At 38.2% G+C, this 17,376-nt stretch overlaps 1 protein-coding gene across 7 annotated transcripts in view; it reads left to right on the top strand.

Annotated features, from left to right (window-relative positions):
- The window catches only part of LOC108674367 (cytospin-A), a 70,106-nt gene that overhangs the window by 37,129 nt on the left and 15,601 nt on the right, over positions 1–17,376 (top strand). For 5 of the 7 annotated variants that reach the window (XM_018162311.2, XM_018162310.2, XM_047883706.1 and 2 more), the window contains exons 3-5: positions 682–1,080; positions 1,624–2,691; positions 8,622–9,771. In XM_018162311.2, coding sequence (XP_018017800.1) covers positions 682–1,080; positions 1,624–2,691; positions 8,622–9,771 — 2,617 coding nt within the window. Of the gene's footprint in view, positions 1–681; positions 1,081–1,623; positions 2,692–8,444; positions 9,772–17,376 lie in introns of those variants that run through there. The other 2 variants (XM_047883707.1, XM_047883708.1) reach the window with 2 other exon arrangements.

The following is a 17,376-nucleotide window of genomic DNA, read 5'->3' as shown; positions in this document are numbered from 1 at the left end:
ATAACCTAATATCAATAATCTCTGGTAATTGCCTATAAGCATTGAATATACCTACATCTATTGAATGAGTAAATAGGGGTGAATGAAAACATTCAACTGATCACTTACTACATGTCAGAATGGAATTATCTTAACAGTGGAATATTTGGTGACTCTCTGCCACCATCATTGTTTATTTTCTTCATGCCTATTGTGTCATATTACAATTGGTTATTTTGCACTCTTAATTTATCTCAAGCTTCTTATTCTGTTTAGTATTAGAATTATTTGCTGTGCTTTTTTGTTGCCTTGTCTCCCACTCTTCTATAGTTGACTTATATAAAATAAATAATTATTATTATGAATAATTTGGGATTTTTACTAGAAATGAGGGTATATTTGGTCAGCAAACTTTTTTAGAAGTTATGTCAGGTAACTCTTTCAGTGTAAGATCATTTGAATCATTGCTACAGTGACGTGACATAATTTCTATACATTTCCTTCTTCCCAGTCAAGCTGCAAGAAAATTTATTCTTAATATGTGACATTTTCAGGAAATGGTTACATTTGAAAATATTTAACGACTATGTATCTACCTAATCTCTGTGGAGTTATAATTTTCAGAAGGTTTTTGAAACATATCACTTTTTGTGTTAGATGTTATTAGTCACAGCAAGACGTCTCATGATCATTTTCTTCCAGGCCTGGGCTGAGTAACGGTTTGGACAGCTTGGGTGCAGCACAAGGTTGCGGACGGCGCGTGAGGGCGGTCTCCCAGACACGTGCACCAGCCAGCAGCCCTCGCCCCTCTACAGCCAAGACGCGGTCTGCGTCAGCACAACGCGTGCCTCTCCTCAGAGCTGCCACTACCAACAGCCTCACCTCTCGTGGTCCTCGGACTGGCGTAACTCCAGCGAGTTGCGCCTCGCCTCTCGTCACCGTCCGAACCCCAAGAAGTGCCCAGCCCTCAAACCCCAAAATTTACACGAACAGTAGCAACGCCGCTCAGAAATCCAATAAACCTGTTGTAACTCCCGTGCGTCCCACCAGAGGTCCAATTGTCACACCAAATCGCAAGGCTTCAGCTCCTCCTAAAATTAGGTAAACTGAACATGATTCCATGCACGTTTTCTTCTTTGATTGTCCGCTTCTTGATTCTCATTTTCCATCTATTTATAGATCATTATATCAAAGTTTTCCATTTATTCTTATTCCAGGTATTTTACATTAGCTTTATTGGTACTTCAGAAGTCGGGTTCACTCTAAATTGTTTGTTTTTGTATTGCTTTACAAACCTCTATTTGCTAACTTGATTCAATTGTTTGCACTGACTTGTGTTAAGTTTCATTTTACATTTGTTAGACATTTTATGTCAAAATATCCAGATCAGAAAATTTACTGGCTCCAGTTCATTAATTGTAAAATTTTAATGTTGAAATCTCAATTCCAGTATATACGGATGAGAACATAGATTCCTCAGTCTAGTTAATTCATAATCCTATCTCATCTTAGAACTGAGTAAATCAGTTATTGAGTTAACACAAAATCATTTGAATTATAGGGACAGTTTCCTTGACTACTATTTTGTTAGTACTTAGTTTTGATATTTCTCTCATGTTCTTATATTTTAACTTTCATTTTCAGTAATGCTCCCAGCTCACTGAAAGTTACAGACTGTAACAGCCACAACAATAACATCAATAATTCGAACAGCTCGCAGAAACCTACAACCTCACGATCTCCAGAAGTGAGCTCCTCCCGCGCAGTGGAGACCATAACCAGCAGGAGCACAACCTACACTAGCGTCGCCAGGAGTGGCAGGGTGCCCAACTCGGTGGCTGTTCGACGCAAACCTACCCCGCACTCTAACGTCTTCCTCGCCAACAATCCAGATTTTTGCCTCGCCCCTTACGGGTGTGATGGTTCCACAGAGTGTCTGTGTGATACTTGCTCTAAAGATAAGTGCATTCATGATCGTCATCGTGTACCAGGTCAGGATCCTTATAACGGTCACTGCTTCATCAACACTCGTAAAACAAGCTGCAGTAGTAGCACTGACCACGGCAACGACAGCAACAGCAGCAAAGGATCTCTTAGTAGTACCGACAGCGCCGAGCTCAGTTCTTCCAATGCCTCCAGTGACAGTGGATGCTCAGAGTTGAGAATATCGCGTAGGAATAATAACATTAAAAAAATCCCCAGGAGAACCGTCACAACAGCGACCATCACCGCTAAGACACGTAAAACTACTGATCCCATTAACCAATGTGAAAATAATCGAAGCAAATCAAAAAGTCCTTATGCCAGATCCATATCTCAGCCGAATTCTAATGGTCACGACCAAAACTACCAATCTGAAAACGATTTGAAGCTTAGTATTTGTAAAACCCCGATTCGTGAAACGCTCAAGGCAAGGATTGGGCATAGAATTCACGTAAACGGTTATAGAGGTAAACCTAGTGCTGAAGATAGTGAGGCAAAACGGCATGTGAATGGTGGCTTGACTTGTCTCTCTACGCCTCTTAAGAACGTCCTTGCGCATCCTTCACTACAAAGCTCCTCTTCGGAAAACTTTTCTCCTTGTTCGCTGGACCAATCGGAGAGATTTAATCACGAGGCTGCTTTTCTGGACGATCTACCGGGTGGTACAGACGGCTTCTTGGACTCCCCTGTATGTACTTCTTCACCTGCGATACTGACAACTCTGCTCAGGTTAGTGCTTAACAATATAATGATAATATAATAATAGTAATAATTATATTACAGGAAACAAAGTGCGAAGATCTAGCAAAGTAAGAAGCAAAGTTTCCATTAAAATTCACGTACAGTGGTACTGTGGTACTCCGGAAGTCTATCTTCATCCGTCACTAAAAAAGTGTCCACTACAGAAGCAGTCGACTTCAATATCAAGCTGTTTTATAGTGCACAAAATCGCAGAGAGAAGCAGCTAAGTGTAAAAACATTTTTGGACAAAAACATAGCAAAATAACGCCCATTATCTTGGATTTGCGAAACAAAACAGCATTTGTCTAAAAATGTCGCGTGGTTTACGTCGACTCACGATTTATTTATATCGACTCCGAGCGGCGGTTTTGCTATTATTTTCCATGAATTTTGAATAACGTTGAATTCCTATACGGTCGAATTCCGGAGTTCCACTGTAGTTGGTTATTAATTCAAGAATATGTTTTTTTGTGTCTGATGTCCTGAACATCGTGGCAAATAATAACTCTGAAATTTAGATTAGCAAAGCCTAGCTTATGGAAGTCTGCTTCTCTGCAGCCGCAGATTTCAGTGGGAGAGCCCATCATAATGTTTTAGTCTCCGTTTATGATCTCCTTAAACTTGTGACTTATGTTGACGAGATATGGGACATATGCTTATCAATATGATATATGCTTATCACATTTCGTTGTATTGCTTGAGTTGGACACATTTAAGATTGAGACTTAAGTTCGATAAAGATATTTATTTCTAGGAACCTTTTGAATAATGATTTGATAGTATCCCGCCAGCAACGCGATTCTGAGATCCTTGAGCATGTGAACGCTTAATTTATTCTCGATTTTTGAATCTTTAAACTGGTAAATAATTCTCTTCTTGATGTTTTCATCCTTCACTTTGACGCTGGTGGTGTAATGCTCGTCGATAATCATCGCATTACTTGAGTTCCTTGATTATACCTCGATCTTTGCTTGTTCGTAGAATAAAGTATTACATCGTACCGGACATGGCTACGTTAAAAAATTATAATCACATGTCTAACCTGCTAAATATATCAACCAATTCGATGTTTTGAAGTATTGTACAATTCGAGTGTATTGTGATAAATTTATTATCAAAATCAGCGGTCCAAATAGTCGGTTTAATGCTGATATTAACCAATATTATCAAAAACTCTTGGACGTCCTGCAATGACGTATTGATTTTCGCATATTTCTCGAACCCAAGATGGTAAATCAGGTTGACAATAACACAATGAATTCGTTGTTAGATCTTGAATTAACACGCAAATTTTGCGTCCATGAAGTTCTGTAAATTCTATAACGCCAGTGGGACACATCGCCGCAGATATCATATTCTAATTTACCGAACACCTGAGTGTTTCTTAACCCTTGTATACTTATAGGTATGGACTTTAAATTTATTATACATTTATATGTATATTTTAATTTCTGAAAATTTCCAACTGTATCCAACTTCAAGCGATAATAATTAAATGAAAGTATTGCATCCAACTCATTTCATCATTGGGCTGACTGATGACAAGTTGACTTTCTTGAAATTGAGCTTGAAAAATTGTTTCACAATCATTTCTTTACACTGTATAATTTCCATGACGATGGATAATTAATTGCCGGCATAAAAGAGTTTTGTGGTTGTGAAACAAGGGAGCGTGAAGTTCATTTGATCGGTTAATCATGTTCAGTGATGATACGACTGGCTAAAAATTCTAGTTAGGGACAATGCCTACATTCCACAAGTTACGAGCTCCTTCTATTTCCAGTTTTGCTTCCTAGTTCCTTTTCTTTTACGTTCCTTGTAAGGGCTTCGTTTCTCTCATTCAATCTTAGTCAGTGTCGTCACTCGAAAATGGCTTTATCGTTGCCTCGCTTGGCTGACTTACTGTTTGTATTGTCACCGAAAAAAATTTACTAACTGCAGAGCAAAATTACGATTACTTTCGTTAATGAACATTTTGGTTGTTATATAGAATAAGGTAATGCAGAAGGGATATAAAGACACTAGAGCCATCGGACTTCTCCTACTCACGGTTGTGAATAAAATTAATATTACGATGATACATGATTTAAAAATTTCGTTGAATACTATTTGATTGGAAAAGTTGATCACTTACTGGATCCCCGTCGGTCTGCTCTTGTAGCTGAGATTTCTTTGTTTGAAGATACCTGAAAATCTGTTTGCATTTTCTCTGTTCGATTGGTTAATTTATTCTTGGCTAAGAATTTAACTGAAACTTGACTCTTCATTCTTAATTCTTGAAAGTCTTACTGTCCGAATTCTTCTTCCGTCATAAATCAAGAATATGTCTGATTAAGTATGGAAGAAGAACGTTTTCTTAAAGCGTTCGTTCGGTGGCGTAGTATTACAAACTGCATCCTGAAATTCATCAATGTTTATGTGTGTTATTGGTTATGGTTCTTGGTGGGCAACCACCTATATACTGATGTTCCCAGCAGTTTTTCGCACCCCTTTACCATATGCTGCTGAAAATTTTAAAGCGTATTTTCCACTACGACATATCGTATTAAGTGAGATGCCTCTTTCATGTTTTTAACATTGCTGTCGCCAAGTTGAATGCTCAAATAACTTAGTGACTTTTAAATTGCTCGGAGAAAAAATTTGCTACATAACCACCAATTTTAAGGGGCAGGGAATTTATTGCTAGTAATGGAAATAATCTCTTACACCTTCTTTAGTTCTTGCTCTCAACTGTCGTCAACCAGTTCGTTGTTATCTCACTAAACTTTAACTGCCGCATTGTAGGCCTAGATTTATTTCCCGTCTGCTTTGGCAGGTCTTGTTTTTTCTGGAGTGTTGATGTTTTTATTATTTTTTGACATTGTTCGTCTCAAGGACTTCACTTATTTGGTTGTCGCCCTGATACTGACGTGGTTTCAATGGTGAATTATGTCGGAGTAAATTAACCGTAAATATCATTCATTGAAAGTTTGGAAGGCAAAAATAAGCCGCCATATTGAAGTTTTAGGTGGTCGAGGTTACCACCACGCAGCTCCTGATGGTGTAACGCACGAACGAACAAACGCTTGCCAGCGGTGAAGCGCAAGCCGCTGCCTTGTAAAGTTGTAACTGACAGACGGCCAGTCTTCATCTAGGCGTGCGAGTGGGTGTGTGTGAGTCGGTCCTGCTTCGCCTCTGAAAGAAAGCAAGGATTTTAGTGACTTGGACAATATTCGATGTCGGGGAAAAACTTACTCCGCTGATTCAAAGGAACTTCACGGATTTAAGGTGTATCTATTCTTGAAAAAACTATCTCGAGAAAAGCTTTTTAGTCTGTCAATGGGCAAGCAGGAACGTGTCAGCCGTGCCTGTGGTAGAAACAGCGCCGATGTTGCATGAAACATCCTGTCGGTTTTGTGCTTTTGGATATTCTATAAAACTCGTAAAATTCTACGTTGAGCAAAGATATTTTAAAGCTAAGTTCATGGTCATTCTTAGCATGTGTATTTCTTTCGGCACTGTATCGTGTTTATTTCTTTAGGTAGTATGCTAGTTGGTTTGGGACATTTAATGTCGCTAGTCTCGGGCCGTTTTACCAATTGCCCTGCATGACTTCTGTAAGTTTTGTTTCTTCTTCTATTCTAATATTTGCTCATTCAGACATTGAGAACAGTTTGTCCATAACCTATCTCTAATATTTGCCAACTCGAAAATACGGCTTTGTCGATGTGTGCTAGGAACTCGATTTTCCGACTTACGTGACTCGGTGACTGTAGAACTACTTGTACCTACATTTAGCACGAAACCACCGCTAATCGAAAAATTGTCTCAAAGTACAATGAAACACGAATTCCGCCAAGTTTGTTGACTATCGACAAGTATTTTTTTTTATTTATATTCAGCCGAGGATTAAAATGAAATCGTTACTGGATGAATTTAGGAACTTACTATCTGACGCTTAAAATCTATTCATTACCAATCTTCGCCTTGATGAAAGTTAGTCTCTACCAAACACGTTCGAAATGTTTAGCAATGTATCTCGTGATTCTTCCATCTATTAGCACTGGGATTTGGTTGGCTAAATAGGGAAGTTTTTGCAACTTCTTACTCAGGTATTGGAAAGCTGCGCGACTAGTTTGGCAGGTGCATGTAGTCTTCAGTCACTACTCACTCGGTATGCCATCCATTGCTCATTCTGTCGTCAACGACACGAGAGATCTCATAGCCGTTCATAAATTTTGATATGCGTTTTTATCATGCTGTGTGTATGTAAGAGATGCTACTATTGGTCTGTGTTGTTTTAAAATGTTCAAGTTGAGCGATTAGTTTGGGCTGATAGTTGTTATATTTCAAAGATGGTCCAAATATCTAAAATGAATTCTCACAGTTAATCAGAAATTGTCTAAGGTTACCTCTAGCCATAATACTTGATTGGTAATTCAGGTTGTAAAAATAGTCATGAATTGGGATATGCCTGTGATGTGCTGGTCCATAAAATGGATTGGACTTGAAACTTGAGTGTGAAAATCATGGACAAGTGAATCTAATATATTTCTCAAAAAGTTTTCATGAATTTTTCTGAGGATGGTAAAATGCTAGTTTTAATTTAAATTGATGTTGCAGCCTCAAATTGTCCCATGGTGAAAAAATATGAGATTTGATGAATTTTACTACAGCATTTCATTGCTGGAGGATAACATTGTTTTGTAATAACAGGAAGCAAATGATAATATATCCACTAATTAAACTTATTTGATTAAACATACTTGGAGATGCAAAGTATAGGCAGGGAATTATAGACTTTACCTAAGAGCCAATATTTATATTTTTTTCTGCACAACTGATCATTAACCTTAGAATAACAACAAAAACCCCCTTCCTAACCTAACCGGATTGGATAGGCACTATTGAGTGTAGAGAATTTTGATCACTCTGAAATTAGTATCTATGTATCTGAGTAGATGAAATGGTAAAAATCTGGTGCAGATTTTAATTGTAGAAGATTTTTCAAATTTGAATCCTATTTGTCTTGTTTAATGAAGAACAAAAAAAAAAAATAACATTTTCTCAGGATAGCAGCAGCTGGGAATTCCATTTACAGCCATTTTTAGTTTTGCTTAGTTCAAAGTCCATGTTGTTTTCTATAAAGTCTTCTCTCTTGAAATTGTATTTATCTTGATATGAATGCATTTAACTTTTATGATCCAGAAATTGATACATTTTAGAATGATATACGTGAAATTATATGTCTTGGAATTGACCTTATGTCACTCATTTAAAATGAAGAGAAGGAAACTAATGACATGACGAGCTCCCTGACCCTGACTCTTGCTTCTGACTGCAGTTGCAGACGCTTTGCTCTATGACATTTGCTCATTACCTAGACTGCTACCTTATATGACCTTATCACTGCTCACTTATCTATACTCTGCCATGTTATTCTGGTCTCGTGTTGATAGCAAGAATGTGTTTGACTTGTTCGTGGTCATGTCCTGTGTCTTAGTCATCCATGGTGGGATTCATCAAAGTGTGTCGTTTGTGGTTATGTCCTGTGTCTTAGTCATCCATGGTGGGATTCATCAAGGTGCGTCAGTCGTTCATTATAGTCATGAAAGCCAGTCGTTCACGGGGACGCATGACGTCGGCACTTCTACAAATGATTTTATGCAGTCTTTTTTTGTTCCCATATTCTCCTCAACTATTCGCAGTTATTAAGAAAACTTTCAGAGAGAAGTTGCAGTTTTTATTTGATGCCATGCTATGTTTTAATGAATTTATTTTTTTACAGTGGCGGATGGTAGTTCTTGAACATACTAGACTCAAATATTGTCTTCCAATGTGCCTAAATAGTTAGTAAACCAAGTTTGCGAATCCTTACGTTTTTTGTGAGGTTCATTATTAGGCGCCATGTCTTCACGTATTAAGTCCTTTTTCCGTAGGATCTCTAAGGATCACGGAGGCAGCAAACCAAGTTCAGAGCAAGAAGTTGGGGCGTCGGCCGGCGAACTGCGGAAAGTCTCGGCTCCGTCTGTGCTGTTGCCTGTGAAACGAAGTCATGGTCGAGAGGGGGATGGTGTGTTTTCATCGACTGATCCTGGATTTCTTTCCAATAAGGAGGATAAGTCGAGCAAGCCGGTAAAATTCAAGAAAATGTCAAATACTTTTCCTAAAGATACAAATATCCCTGAAGAACAAGAAATTATGGAAGTGACATCTGCTCCCACTGTGCAGTCCATGCCCGTACCAACAGTGGAAGTCCATACGGTCACAGCCCTCAAGTCTTGTCCTCCACAAACCATCGTTGTTCCTACTCGCTCAGGCTCTTCCACTTTCTACGACAAAGTCGTCGATATGACGACCAAGTCCGAAGGTCCCGCCGTATCGGCCATGATCACCATAAATTCTGTTGTTCCCCAGCTTAGTTCGACTGCCACTCCTGCTGTCGATATCTCAAAGAAATCAGTGCTCGAAAACACGAAACATTCACTCGTCGTCGAGCCTGTTGCACCAGCGCGCCGCAACTCTAAAAGCTCCAAAGAAGACGAATGTTCACAGCTACCCAAAAATCCCTCAGATGCCGTATCCGGCGTAAGCGTTGAACCAGTTAAATCTGTTTCTATCACCAAACTTGAAAACGATACAGAGTGCAAATCGAAAACCAGGGATGAAATATTGACTAAAGAAGTCTCTGTTCCTGAAAAAACTATTGCCAAAGTTGAGAAGAGAATATCGCCAACGAAAAATAATCCTACCAGTGCAGAAACGTCTGCTGTTGCTTCGTCGAAGTCCACCAATCAAACCAACCAAGTACAACCGGCCAAGCAAGCACCAACTGGGGGGAACGAGTCCAAGAAGCTCACTGACCATTCATCCTCTATTGACTCCAGTCAAAATGCCACTTCTGACTCCAAGAAGCTAAACATTAAAGAAAACGAAACATTCTGTGAAGACCTCAATGCCGAAGAGAATGCCAAGTACACGCAGGAGAAGGTCATTCGATTGGAAAAGATGGTATCGGATCTCGTAAAGAATGCCGAGATCAAGAAGCAAGAGATTGCAGCCTTCAAAATGCAGATCAAACGTCTCAAGGTAAGACATGAAATCCGTCTTGTTGACCTTGTTCATGGGCAATATACTCTGTCTTCCTAGTCCTACTGTCAGTTTCTGGTAAAAACTATTTTCAAAACTGATTGTTGCCTGTAGTGCTTGTATTTCTGATTTTTTTCTTTGTTCTCCCATTTACTCTGCTGGCATTCTGGTGAATTAGATGCTGTTGTAAACTTGTAATGTAACTGGAGCCTGTGCCGCCTAAGCATATTGCGTTTCATAGACGCTTGCATAAATTTCCTATCGCGATAGTCGACCAATGATTATGTAATATTTGCTTCAGTCATGCTTATAACCGCTGTCCATCACATCATTATGATGATCCTCGTGCATATTCTCTAATGTTAAGAGAAAAAACTTTTTTAGCTCTTGTAAGTGGAAGATTACTCATGAAACGTCTGTTTGTTTGTACTGACAATGGCAGACTCCTGATTTTTCTAGGCCATGCCTACTAAGTTACTACTAATCTATGCTTGCAAATTCATTTAATAACATTTTATTGGCAAGTTCAAATTGTTTGAATTTTTTCCATCGTTTGTTGTGGCCATAGTTATATGCCAGACAATACGGGCCGAAATTCACAGTGGTCAAGTAATTTTTTCCAAATCACTGAACAGATTCGAACGAAATTTTGAATTTGCAGTCCTAACTACCGAACGGTAATGTTTAGCTCATGAAAATTTTCTCGATTGTGCCTTCTTTCGCGAGTTTTTTTTTTCACCTTCATTCGTGATTTAAACAGCAATAGTGTTTAAATTCGCAGTAATCAAGATTTTTTTCCAAACTGCTAAATAGATTTGAACGAAACTTAGTATTTAAATACCTAACCTCAGCAACGGTGATGTATAGCTCGTTACCTTTTTTCCATTTTGCCTTCGTTTGCGAGTTATACAGCAATACGTATACGGCTCTTGGTTAAAACGGCCGGTAGAAAAGCCTGTCGTTCCTTCTAGATCTGTATAACTCGCGAACGAAAGCAAAATAGAAAAATTGTCACGGGCTTAACATCACCGTTGGGAGGTAAGGCATTTATATACGAAGTTTCGTTGAGTTCTGTTAAGTAGTTTAGAAATTTCTTGATCGTTGCGAATTAAAGCGACAAATTACCCGGCGATACGGGCCGAATATAAGGAAGTGTGAAATCAAGAATGACGGTGTACTGAAAAAAAAACTCGCAAAACGAAGGTAAAATCGAAAAAATTTATAAGCCAAAAAAATCACCGTTTGGTAGTTAGGAATGTATATTCAAAATTTCGTTTAAATCTATTCAGTAATTTACAAGAAATTCTTTGATCACTGCGAATTTCGGCCTGTATCGCAATATAACTAACGAATGAAGGTGAAATTAAAAAAAATTCACGAGCTAAATATCACCGTTAGGTTCTGATGAGTACATGTTCCAAGTTTCATTGAGCTGCGTTCATTAGTTTGGGAGATAGGTATTACTCGATAATTGAATGTGGGAATTAGTCGTGAGAGCGGCCACGAGTCCGGCCGTAAATTTGCCCGAGATGTCCTAGGTTTCTAGTGCTGAAACAGTTAAAACAGCTGAAAAACGTATTGGTTCACTATATGGGGTTCTATTTGCGAAATACACATTTATGTTAAACCTTTCTCCTTTAAAATTGCTGCGTAGGTACTAAATATCAAGAAAGGGGCGTATTTTTTATATATGCCTGTGGGGGCGCTAGAAATTCACTAGGGAGCCAAAGGGGGCGCCAGCCTGAAAAAGTTTGGGAACCACCGACTTAAGCCTTTGTCTACGGATGCATTAACTATGCTATGCTATTCTCACCTAAAAAACTTGTAACAACAGTTACCATCAGCGTACAAATTAAGTGTTGAGTGTCATTCTAAATGAAAGAAAGGCATCAAAATGGTTAGAAACTTCAACACCACGAATTTTGGATGCGAAGCGTCTATAGCCGCACCCACAGCAGTCGAACGCTGCTTCACTCGCGTCTCGCGCAACACCTGTGATACCGCCACGGTTTCCGGCATCGCCCGACTCTCTGATCGTTTTATAGTCCAGAGCCTCGGGTTTCAGGAACTAAATATTTTATTTTTTTCGGTTTCATGAACTAATCGTAATTTTACTTAGTTCGTCTTTACTAAACTCTAAACAGAGAACTCATGGTAGAAATTCGTACTGGTTATATCTACGTGCACTACGTTGTTAAGTCGTTTACAGATCGGAAGCTTACAGAGTTCTACATTTAATTATCAAAATTTTTTACGTTGCAAGCAAGCCTCTCATGTTAGGTATATTACGCGCAGAATTTCCTCGGTATTCTATGATAAACACTGGGTGGGAGACCTGAACTGCGGTACGCATGCACCGTTCGCGTGAAGCTTCATGCGTGATAAGTGGCATCCTGCGGCTCGGTGACGTGTCATGACTCGTGATGACTCGAACACTCTGCAGCCATGAATATCATTCATTAGCTTCACTCTATTGCTTTGTTTCTTTCATTTCAGGGACAATTTAACTCGCTTGGTGACGTGTCATGACTCGAGCACTCTGCAGTCATGATTATCATTAATTATCTTCACTGTATTGCTTTGTTTCGTTTTTTATTTGAGGGATTATTCAACTAGCTTTGTCACTGTCACTCTTATTGCGAAACTCGTGCTGTTCTGTCGTATATTTGTTCAGATCTATTCTAATATAGCGTCTAGTAACAGCAAACAAAATATTGCAATCGCAATGTCACGTATTTTTCTGTCATGGTTCGTATTTTTGTTTTCTTTAAGAAAAAGGTGCTGTAACAGTTTGATAGATTCACAATTTCTTACATGTCTGACGTCGAACTGCGTCCAATAATTCTTTTCGTAGGCAAATGGAGCGACTTTTTAATTATTGCCACGGTAATGCGTATTATTACTTTACGAAAGTTGTCTCCTAAATTAACACGCGATGATAATTCCACAAATGACACCGTTGGATGATGGGCGTCCAGGACATGACTAGAAGATGACAGTCATGTCCTGATCGAAAGGCGTGCCTCAATTACCGTTTCCTTTGTTAATCAATCATTCTTCAGGGTGTATGAAGACCCTCTTCTCTCCTCAAAGGACGAACCATGAAAATTAGACCACTAACAGCTAGTCGTCTCTATAGAGAACTAAGAAATTCTTTAGTCATGCTGCAATGAAATGTGTCCCGACCGCAAATGTGTCTATGCTACGTTTTGTTCGTTACTCATTTTGGCGAGCAATATTCGTTTGTTTGTTGACAAGTATCGATAAACCAAACATTCTGGTCATTTTAAAGAATTCATATTATACAACCATGGAAAATTTTATAACTCAATTCTCTTGTCAATTCGCTTGATGCACAATTAACCCAGTTTTGCCATCGCCAGTATTTTTGACGTAATTTTATTAGTTTTGATGCACCACATGCGTCAACTCGTGTCATCTTACGAAGCGATGAATGACTTTTAAATGAAGAGGTTTTAGAGCGTTTCAAAGATCCCGAGAAGCTAACCAATGAGTTATTAGTCTCTGTTGTGGGGCTTCAGGAACCTCGCTGTATTTTTCTCCTCTGTGTTGCGCAAGCGAAAGCAGTCAACTTACAAGCACCTACATCTCGGTTCTTGCCCAACTTTTAACCACGCTTACTCTCTAGCTTTTTCATTTCTGAACAACATATTTTCTCTTCTCACCGTCCTCAAGCGGTCTGGTCAATTGAAGCAAACCTTGTCACACTCGTTTTAGTGACGGGGGCATTTTTATGTGATTTATTATCAGCACAGATAGCCGATTTTTGTATACAACTCGTTTGAAGTGCTATATGAAAAACGTTTATTTAATTACTCTGCCTCTCGAGAATAAATTGAATTTATGGTTGAATTTTTTGAGTAAGAAAATTCCATTTGATTATTAAGTTAGCCGCCACTGCTTGGAAATTTGTAAAAGAACAACTTCACAAAAAAATGAAAGTCGCTGCAGGAAAAGAATGTCATTTTCTCTCCCTATGTCCACACATTCCTTGTTTTCATTTGTTGAAGTCTGGTTGTGACATTTAGCGATTGATGTAAGAGGCTATTCATCACCCTCACGATATATATTGTACTCTTACTCGCTGTACGGGCTTTATTTTGCAATTAAAATATTCTAACAGCTTTTATTTTTCATGCATTGTTTCTGGCCTGTTTCTGAAAACGAAGACAAAAATGAGTTTCTGAACTATTTGCCCACTTAAAAAAGTTCATTTAATTTACAAACTCCTCAATTATTACCACACAAACGCATGTTTCGGTATCATTAAAGGTGTCTATCGTAAATGCTTTAGATTATCAGCAGTTGATTGTGGTAACTAAATCTGAGTTGGTCAAGCGTGGCGATGGTATCGATAATATATCTGTTGGTGCACTTCATTATCGACGAGTCCTGGCGCCACCCTCACGTCGAAGTATTGATCGCAATTCACACTGCCAGGAATGTTTATGCTCTTTGTGACGAGTTTCCTTTGGAATGCTGCAGTTTCTCAGTCAAGTCAGCAATGACAATTCTAAAGCAACTTGTTCTTTTATCGTGCTCCAAGGTTTATTTTGTTTAATTAAACTCGTGCAGATAACGTATCGCATTAGCTTGATTTTCATGATGCGGTCATTTTTATTTTATCTTGCATGGCTCACCTGAAATTCGCCTTTATCGTCATTTTATCATTTTTATTTATTTGTTCATTTATTTTTATTCGCTACAATTAATGGAATCTTCCTTTCAATTGCCGCATGTTGCATCATATGTTGTGATATTATTTGCAATTGGAAGTGCAAAGTAATTACAAATGCCGTGTCATTGACGAAAAATATCCCAACTTTACATAGTTTTTTTGAGAGTTGTGAGTGGTGTCACTATAGTTGCCACAATGCATGCAGATGTTCTGTCTGCATAGGCACAAATAGGCTTATTGAGGTCGCTGTCTAGCCTCATCCAAGCTGCTAACGAAGAGTCATGTCTCATGCTTGCTCTCCTGCAGATCAAGCCTACTTGAGCTAACGATGCTCCACAAACATCTTGAAGGTTACGAATTGCACTCCTAACCTTGCTCTCGGTCTTTCTTACTGCCTTCTCAAACTGCATGCAAACCTACTTTCGACTCGCTCCAGTTTACCGTTTATTCTGCAGGTTATAAGAATTTTTTTAATTAATTTTGCTGCTATTTGAAATTCTTGAAATTACTCTTGATGAATTTCACATTTGTCCTCTATTTGTCCATTGCACGAGTCATTTTAGAATCGGAAAGTTTACTCTTCTCAAGGCCTGCATGTCTCGGATCTATCGCTCCAATACTACGCAAACTTTCTTCATTCTTCATAAAAATCCTGCTTTTGTGGGATTTTTCATAGTTTAATGCTTTTAAATAGCAACCAACCTTTCAGAAAAATTATCGACCTTCCGAAGATGTTCAGGGTTTGAACTGTTAAAAGTGAATAAAAATAGTGAGAAATCTATTGACACCTTTTTTCGGAATTCAGAATTTTCAAGTTTCGCTTCGATGTACTCCATTTGATTTTCGCGATCTAGTTGAACGTACGCATAATTTTTTCCAGTTTTTCTTGCAATTAATCGATACCTTACGACGCTGGTGCGTGTTGTGGTGTCGCGTTCTTGTGTGACAGTTGAGTTGAAGAGCTTGGTGTATTGTACGAGGCTTTATTGTTAAGCGGAGTCACGTTCGCTGCGGTTGCTCCTGTGAAGGTCCGCGGTTGTCCTTCCGCCCTTGCGAACCAATCGGTCGTACGTGACCGGAATAGCCGGCAGCGTCGACGCTGCTTTACTGCCACAGCCCGTCATTTTCATTACCTCAGCGCCTCGTTTATTCACCTTTTCTCTTCGATCGCCGTTTATTCACCTTTTCTCTTTGAAGCGTCAATGATAGAGTGCAATTTTAGGCATAAATATCATCTCTATAGTTTATTTTTATTTCTAAGATTTCTCATTGCCGGAACATATTATTTACTTGCTCAGCTCCAAATTTTTTTTGCCCTTCCATTTTTGCTGACATTCCTCATTCCACTTCATTAACTAACTCGGTTGTGTTTATCAAAGCATGAATGATTATAGGATTTTTAGAGCAGGCACTAAGAAGACTCTTGCTTGGGTACCGTCTCTGACTCTAGAAGCATTTTTCAGTTTTTTTCCCCATATCTTTGAAAGAATTGCACTAAGCACTGTGAAATTTGTACCAAACCTCATGAGTACTACTAGTGTAGTACTCAAAATTTACTATTGACTCGAATATCATCAGCCGTGTAACGATACTAGTTTTTAGATGAGAAGCTAAATTATTCGAAATTAGAAAAAAAAGCTATTGTAAAATTTTTTGTGATTGAATTTTACCTTTAAAATAATGTATACATTTGAGGGTTAGATCTTCTTTGTTAATTACCAGCCTTCTATTGTTAAGTATGTCAAAATTTAGTCTACTTAAGGAGCTCAAATAGCAACTGTTTACATGGTGAAACAGACAAAAAGTCTATTGACATGACTTCCTCATTTCACACACTTCACTGTAGGCTTTTAGTAATGACAAATATTTTTAATAGTGGTTTTATGGACTTTTGAGTGGATTTAGGCCAAAAATAATATCAAACACGAAGTTTTAGTCTCAAAAAAGAAAACTTACTGTGTGTAAATATAATTATGATAAAAAAATTTTTTGTAAGTTTAATGTGGGTTCTTTTTATATTTCACTTTGAGAAATGCTGTATAGTATAGCTGTATAGAAATGCTTTATTAACAGCAAAGTTAAAATTGATGTTAAAGTTATAGTTTAGGTTAGGCTAACATAGTTACAAAAAAAATCTATGACTTATATTTCTCCTTGCAATGATGTCACAAAAATGACAAAAAATGCCCAAGAATTTATACAGAAGTACAAAAAATAGCCAAATGTACTTTGATGTGAAGGAAATATCTGGTGATCACTTTTTTTATTATTTTATTTCATCATAATAGGTCTGGTATGAATATAGAACAAGTTGGGGGCCTAGTAATGTATAGATACCTAATTTTTTAATGATTTTTTTCTACACACTATTGCCATGGGTCCTTTTTAGAGTTTGGGACTATACATTTATTTATAAATTCGATATTTTACTAAATAAATTTCGTTCAAGGAAGTTTGAATTTATGGTTTGGGATTTTGAAGTTATTGATGTGGAGCGAGTTTCACTTCATAGGACGAATTGTCAGTTTACAACAAAAATTGAGTAAATTGACCGATTCTCAGGTCTCGAGACCCAATGAAAGCTTATTTGAGGCTACGTATTAAAGGGACTGGTGTGCAGATTATTAAAACTATAATTTGACACACCAGCGTATTTTAGCGTCACTTCCTTCGCGCCGGGATCAACTACTTTTAATCGAAAAAAATTTCACTACGTTTTTAATGGTTGAAGTTATATTTAATTTCATTGCAATTGGTTGCCGTCATTTTCTGTTTAAAAGACACGATTTTTTTCGAAACCCTGCAATCTCTTTGCCATGAATTGCATTTCCGGCCACAAATCCCTGTTGCCTTGAAGGTCATTGTTTCATAGAGGACGCCGTAATGGGCGTATCCAACTTGCTGCT

The sequence above is a fragment of the Hyalella azteca genome, unplaced genomic scaffold (assembly GCF_000764305.2).
Source record: "Hyalella azteca isolate HAZT.00-mixed unplaced genomic scaffold, Hazt_2.0.2 contig13501, whole genome shotgun sequence".
Lineage (NCBI taxonomy): Eukaryota > Metazoa > Arthropoda > Malacostraca > Amphipoda > Hyalellidae > Hyalella > Hyalella azteca.
This window is presented reverse-complemented; position numbering and strand designations above follow the sequence as displayed.